A 6,700-nucleotide genomic window follows, 5' to 3' on the forward strand; every position below is an offset into this window, starting at 1 on the left:
CCACTTTGGAGAAGTTGAGGGGGGGCATCTCCTGGCTGGCCGGGGAAGGGTGCTGGAGGACGGCTGGATGCACAGGTCTGGGGCCCTGGGGAGCCTTCCGGCTGGGCATCAGCGCTGATGGGGAGTCCACGCAGGCACCCTCACGATCACCATTGCTGTCACTCGTTCTCTGAGGACCCCTCTCTCGCGTGCTGGGGGGATGTGTGCTTTGCCATCTGGTCCCCTTCTCCGAGTGATAACCATACTTGGCATTGCCCCATTTCACAGGCCAGTGGCGGGGGCGCCAGGACTGGGGAGGCCCCCGGCTGTGGCCTTCGTGTTTCCTCTGCACCACCCTCCTCCCCGGATCCATTTTTCAGATTTCCAGAGCCCAGTGCAGGGGGAGGGCCAGCGGAGGACTGAGAGGTTGTCAAGGGCAGGCAAAGCCTAATCTGCTTTGTTTGATTTTCTACAGGGCCTGGCTGGAGAGCGGGGCGTGACAGGGCAGCCTGTAAGTGTGGGGCCGTGTGGATGGGCCACCCCCAGGACAATGGGCTCTGGTGCAGGCCCAGGGTACCAGGTGGGCGGGCGTCTGCCCCAGGCGGCCTGGCTGAGTTCAGCCCCCCAGCTTCCCCAGGCATGGCCGGATCCAGCCCAGCCAGGATGGGGCAGGGGGAGAGAAACGGGCAACCTGGGTGCAGTGCCAGCTGCCCAAGTTGAGAAGGGGTGACTTCGGGAGGCGGGAGCCCCTCGCTGAGCGTATGAAGTAAGGACTGAAATAGCCTCCTGTTGCAAGGTTTGGATGAGAGTCCTGAGGTCCCTTCCAGGGAGCCCAGGCCCCTGGGTTAATGTGCTGTGTGACCTGCAGAGTCCCTTGCCTTCTCTGAACCTTCTAGGAATAGAGACATAGATAGCTGACCTCTAATTCCCCTCTTGGAAATAAGAATTCATGAGTCTCAGCCCCTATCTCCAGGGCCAAGGAGGTGGGTACCTCCTTCGTGCCCAAGTCTTATGTCAGGGGCATGGGGCTGGGGGCAAAGGGGTGGATCTTTGCTGAGCATCTTCTATATGGAAACCCTCTTCATCCATAGCGTGTTTAAGCTTCACAGTGACCCCATGAGACAGTGCTTTATTTTCCCTATTTGCCAGAACTGGCAGCTAAGGCTCAGAGAGGTTAAGCAACTTGCCCAAGGTCACACAGCTAGGCAACGGTAGAGCCAAGATTTAAATGCAGGAGTGTTAGCCTCCAAAGCCATGCCTTTTCCAAGCTTATTATTGAGATTGATTTATTTAATCCTCCTAATAGCTCTACGAGGCTATTATTACCTCCATTTTGGAGATGGGAAAATCGAGGCACAGAGAGGTAAGGTAACTTGCTCAAGGTCACACAGGAGTAAGTGGCCACCTAGGTGTTATTGTGAGGCTGATGTTACTGGCCCCATTTTAGAGTCAGGGAAGCAGAGATCTGAGATGCAGGGGACGTGATCCCTAGAAGGGCCAACACCTGTCCAAACCTGACTCCTCCCTCCCTAGAAACAGAATTAAGCCCCTAAAATCAACCCTGTGCCAGGCTGTGCAGGGGTGCCCAGGGAGAGAAGCTGGAGAGGGTGGAGAAGCGCCCCACCCCACACCCATCATTGACTGCACGACTTTCTTCCCAGGGCGAGCCTGGCGGCAAGGGGGAAGAGGAAGAGAAAGCTACCGCCGAGGTAACTGTGCCCCTGGGCCCGTGCTTCCCTCCTGCCCTTTGGCTGTGTCTCAGCAGGAGAGCGGGTACCCAACAGAGCCGGACTGACACCGTCAGCCCTGAGCCGGGCATCAGTCACAGGGTGAACGGGGTCCCGCCCAGCGGGGGAGACAGCTGAGTGAATAGCGACTACAGCACAGGGTGAAGTTGGCTGCAATGGGGTAGCACAGATGGGTTGACCGGCCTGGGGCCTGAGTCGGGGGGAGACCCTGCTGGAGAGGGCCGGAGGAACCACGGACCTGCAGAAAAGACCTTTCTTTTAAGGAGGCTTCAAGCCGTGGCGTCCCTCTCCAGGGACAGGACTCTCCCATGACAGCACCTGGTACACGGGTGTGCCCAAGGTCGCTGTGGTGGACTGAAGGATCCATGGGCATGCGGATGTGGGAGAGGACGATGAAAGAGTGAGGTTGGGAGCACACAGGGTCCAGGGCAAGATGGGATGGGGAGGGGGCACAGATGGAGTGGGAGCATGGCTGTTGGGAGCCACGCCTTCTGGGACCGGGAGAGGAGGCTGGGGACCAGGGTGATGGATAAAGGGGGCGGAGGCAGTAGGGCCAGCAGGGGAGGCCTTGCAAGCTGAGAATGAGTCCCGTGGGAGTGTCAGGGCTCAGCGGGCTGGCCAGCTCAGTGGGCACACAGCTGAGTGAGCTGAGGGAGGTTCTAAGCCGGGGGTGGGGGTATCTGCAGAGGTTGGAGGCGGATGGCTGCGGGAGGCGGGCTGGGCTGGAGAGGTGAAGCTGGGGCCAGGGGACATTCCAGAGGTCCTTGCGGGACTGGAGAAGGGGGAAGAGGCTGGAATCAGGGCAGCCGTGGTGGGCACAGGAGGCAGTGGGAGGAAGATGTGGATGCGGGGGTCACTTGTGATGGGGAGACAGAGAGGATGCCCACGACTTCCCCCGGCGCATCTCATCGGCGTGCGTCCTGTGACCCAGGGACTGAGGCTTAGCCGGGTCCTGACAGAGGGGGCCTGGACCGCCTGCTCCTAGCTGGGACACCCCCATCCCAGACGCCACCCACAGCCCGGCTTCTCACGGCCTGTGGTGGGAAGGCCTCTCTCGTAACTCAGTAGCATGCTTTTGGTTTTCTTTTGTTTTAAGCTAAATTAATCTGAACGTCATGACAGAGCTGTCATGTTCTACCAGCCAAAGATGCCTGTTTGCTGCTGACTCCAGGGCGGGGCCTTGTCTCTCCACCATCACTTTTTATTTCGAAGTGGCCTTGTCACCTGTCTTCTCGATTAATCAGCTCATTCACGTGTCTCGACACACGAGGTCCTTCGCCCGTGTGTAGGCTGGCTCCCAGAAAGCAGACGTGCCATCATCGCGTCCTCCTGCTGGCATTCCAGAAGCCGTGGCTCTGCCCTCTCTTTTTCTTGCCCGGGTGACCACCCCGGAAATCTCTCGGGTGGGCAGTGCCAGGAAGGAGACAGGCAAAGCACCCCCGACCCGTGGGCCCGTGCTCGGTGCTCTGCCCACAGCAGAGTATTTTCTGGAAAGAAGGGCACACAGAGGAAGCAGCAGGCAGCCATGGGAGCAGGACGAGCTCAGGCTGGAGGCAGACAGGTCTGGGTGTGAAGCCCCGGTCGGCCATTTCCAGGCTGTGTGGCCACAGGACTCTGGTTACCCTCTCTGTGCGTCAAGTTCCGTGTCTCTGAATAGTAATTCGAACCCCAGCCCTGGCGCCAGGATGCCCGCCCTATGATGGCTGTTGTACTGATGTTGGTGGCAGGAGGGAAGTGGCGGGCGTGGGGAGGGCTGGGACAGTACACTGAAGCGGGACGGCCCTGACCTTGGCTGCCTCCTCCCCCGCAGGGCGAGGGGGTGCAGCAGCTGCGGGAGGCGCTGAAGATCCTGGCCGAGAGAGTCCTCATCCTGGAGCACATGATTGGGATCCACGGTGCGTGGCGACCAGGACCTGGGGACAGGCAGGCCCACAGGCGGCCGCCGAGTCTGGATCTCCCTCTGTTCCGCCTCCCTGCCGCCCTCGTGGTGCTGCCTCTGGTGCCTGCTCTCCCTGCCCCAGCGGCCCCTCACTTGGTTGCCAGTCTGGCCCTGTCCCACCCCCACTCAAGGACCCTCCGTGGCTCCCTGCTGCCCGTGACCGACATCCAGGTCCCAAGTCCCTCCCCAGCATGGCCTGGTGTCCAGTGACACACAGCCGTCATCCGGTTACCCCAGGCCCTTTCCCACCTCGGCACCTTTGCTCAGGCTGGTCCCTTGGCCTCCTGGGCACCAGCTCCCGCTTCGGGACCTGCTCCGGGATCTCTTCCTCCCTGAAGCTGCCTTCCTATCTCCCCACCAAGTGCTGAACCTTTAGTTCCCTTATGGGGTGAGGTTTCCATGTCTCTCCCTGGCACTTCTGCAGGGCCTGGAGCCTGGCCCTGGTTAGCATTTGTTGAAGAATGGATGAATGAGTGAATTGGTGAATGGATAGATGAGCAAATGGGAGAATGAATGAAACGAGCGCCTGGATGAGTGGATGAATGGATGAAAGAGCGGATGAACGAATGGGTGAATGAGTGAGTGAATGGACGCGTGAGGAGTAGAAGCCAGCTGCTGCTTTGTCGTGTCCTCACTGGGCACAGAGCTTCCGTTGCTGGCGGGGCTGGAAGTGAAGGTGCTCTGCTTGCTCCCAAGGCCCTGTGCAAGCCCGCCCTCCTGCTCTCCTTCCAGATCCCCTGGCCTCCCCTGACGGGGGCTCCGGCCAGGACGCCGCTCTGAGAGCCAACCTCAAGATGAAGCGTGGTGGCCCCCCACCCGATGGCTCCCTGGCTGCCCTGCTTGGCCCCGACCCTGGGCAGAGGAGCGCTGGCCGGGCCAGCGGCGGGAAGTAAGAGGCCAGCGCTCCAGGACAAGCCCCGACTCCGCCAGAGACCCAGCCCCGGGGCCTATGCAGCCACTGGCACCTGAGGACACCCCGAGTGGGACCGGGCTCCAGGCCTGGACGATCGTCAGGAACACTGGCTCCTGGGGGCTGGGGGCCTTGGGGACAGATGGCAGCTCCAGGGGCGGGGGCCCGAGGCCAGAGCCCTGCCCTGGTCCCTTCCCTCCTCACCGGCACTCCCTGCTGGAGACGGGGTCTGGTGGGCCGGGTGGGCTGTGAGAATAGTCGTAATACTCATTGTTTACTGGGCCCCTGCATCGTTCGGGCCTGTCCGAGGAGCTTCCCTACATTGTCTCATTTAACCCTTAGGAGGTAGGCTTGTTATCCCGACTTTACACGGGGGACAGAGGCTTGGAGAGGATAACTCACCTGCCCAAGGCCCCCAGACCATGGATGGCTGGGGCAGGGTTTGAACCCATGTTCTCTCTACCGTGCCAGCTTCCCCTCTTCACGGGGAAACTCAGGGCGGGTGTCGGGCCGGGCGGCTGCTGAGGCTCCAGCGGGGAAGGAGGGCAGGGCCCTGCCCAGCACGAGACTGCGGGGGCCCTGGGCCTCCTTCCTCGACTCCCGTGCCTGGGCTCGGGGTCTGCTCCACGGGTTGGGGAGCAGCTTGGCCTGTAGCTACTCTTGGAGGCCAGGGAGACCTTGAATAAACCCAAAACAGTCACGTGGACTTGGAGACCGTGAGAGAGGAGCGTTGGGGTGCAAGGACCCTCAAACTGAATTGGCATTGCCCACCGGCGCGTCCCAATCTCTCTGACCCCGTTGAGCCGGGAGGAGGCAGGATTTAATGCAAATGTGCACCCTCCAGGGGCCATCCCTGCAGCCCCGCCCTCTCCCAGGCTCTCTGGGAAGCTACAGGGTTGGCCACTTCTGCGTTACACGGCAAGTCCTATGTCCCAAGGAGGAAGAGGGATTGCTGCCTGATTCCCAGGCCCTGCTGGAGAGAGATGCTCCCACGCTCGGCGCTGTGGTCCCAGCTGGGCTCCGCAGCAGACACCCAGGTCCCCGGTGCCCCAGAGCAGCTCTCAAGGCCACAGCGCTCGAGGCCTCTCCGGTATCGGGTCCCCTGTGCCCTGGGCTGGCCCTCGTGCTCCTCTCGCTGTCTCAGCGACGGCCGCAAACTCAGACATTCACAGGTGCTGGCGCCGCCCCAGGTGCATCTCCCCTCGTGGCAGGAGCGACTCGTCCCCACCGCCCTTGTTGCACCGGGGAGACTGTGGCCCGGTCCCTCCAGGCCCTGGTAACCTCTCCCTGCCCTTGAGGCCTCGACTGCCCCCCTTGAGGCAGGGCTGGCCGTGTGGGAGCCAAGACGTGGCTTCCTGCAGGCCTGTCTTCACGGAGGGGCGGTCAGAGGCGGCGGGAAACCTGTAACCCTCTGACAATAAAGGTGCTCTCCCCGCTGTGCTCTCGTGTCCTGTGGCGGCGGCTGCTGGGGAGGCTGGCTGTGCCGGGTCAGCTTCGGCCAGGCCCAGCCCCAGGGGTGTCCGACGGGAGCCCCTGGGAGCCAAAGTGACCACAAGGCCCTGAGGCAGGGAGGCCTGGCTCTGCCCCCCAGGAGCCCCATGGGGGGTTGGGAGAGCGAGGGGAGCCCCTCAGAGGCTCCCCACCCTCTACCCAGCAGCGCTGCATCTGGGCTGGGCCTGGGTCCAGCTTTGCTAGACGGAGAGTGAAGTGGGGAGGGCTCAGGGCTCTGGGCAGAGGGACCCCTACCCACCATGCTCCTGCCCTGGGCCTGGGGTCCTGGACATTTTTGTCCACTTGGGGGCCCAGCGTCTCGGACCTTCCCCTGAGCCCTCAGCCGAGGTGGGGGACTGGCTGAATGCCACCCAGGGCTTCCTGCAGGCCGTGTCTAGCCGGAGCTCACCCTTGCTGGGGCCACCCCACCGCACATGAGGGGACCCAGGGGAGCTCTGCTCTGACAGCAGCCCCCTTCCCGTTGCAAGACCCTGTGTTCCCAGCCGGAAGCTTCGGGCTTGGTGCCCCCTGCCCCCGGCCCCACATTGTCTCCCTAGAATATCCTTGTCCCGAGCTGGCACTCCGCAAGCTCCCTCACAGCAGGGCTGGGTCTGGCTGACTTCCATCTTCCCA

General features: G+C 62.2%; 1 protein-coding gene across 1 annotated transcript in view; it reads left to right on the plus strand.

The window, feature by feature from the left end:
- The window catches only part of COL26A1 (collagen type XXVI alpha 1 chain), a 173,244-nt gene extending 167,230 nt beyond the window's left edge, over positions 1-6,014 (plus strand). Inside the window, exons 10-13 of the mRNA XM_024745284.1 lie at positions 455-490; positions 1,641-1,688; positions 3,538-3,622; positions 4,399-6,014. Of these exons, the coding sequence (XP_024601052.1) occupies positions 455-490; positions 1,641-1,688; positions 3,538-3,622; positions 4,399-4,559 (330 nt within the window). The 3' untranslated portion in view covers positions 4,560-6,014. The remainder of the gene's footprint in view (positions 1-454; positions 491-1,640; positions 1,689-3,537; positions 3,623-4,398) is intronic.
- The last annotated feature ends 686 nt before the right edge of the window (positions 6,015-6,700 follow it).

This window comes from Neophocaena asiaeorientalis, unplaced genomic scaffold (assembly GCF_003031525.2).
Source record: "Neophocaena asiaeorientalis asiaeorientalis breed wild unplaced genomic scaffold, Neophocaena_asiaeorientalis_V1.1 scaffold461, whole genome shotgun sequence".
Classification (NCBI taxonomy): domain Eukaryota; kingdom Metazoa; phylum Chordata; class Mammalia; order Artiodactyla; family Phocoenidae; genus Neophocaena; species Neophocaena asiaeorientalis.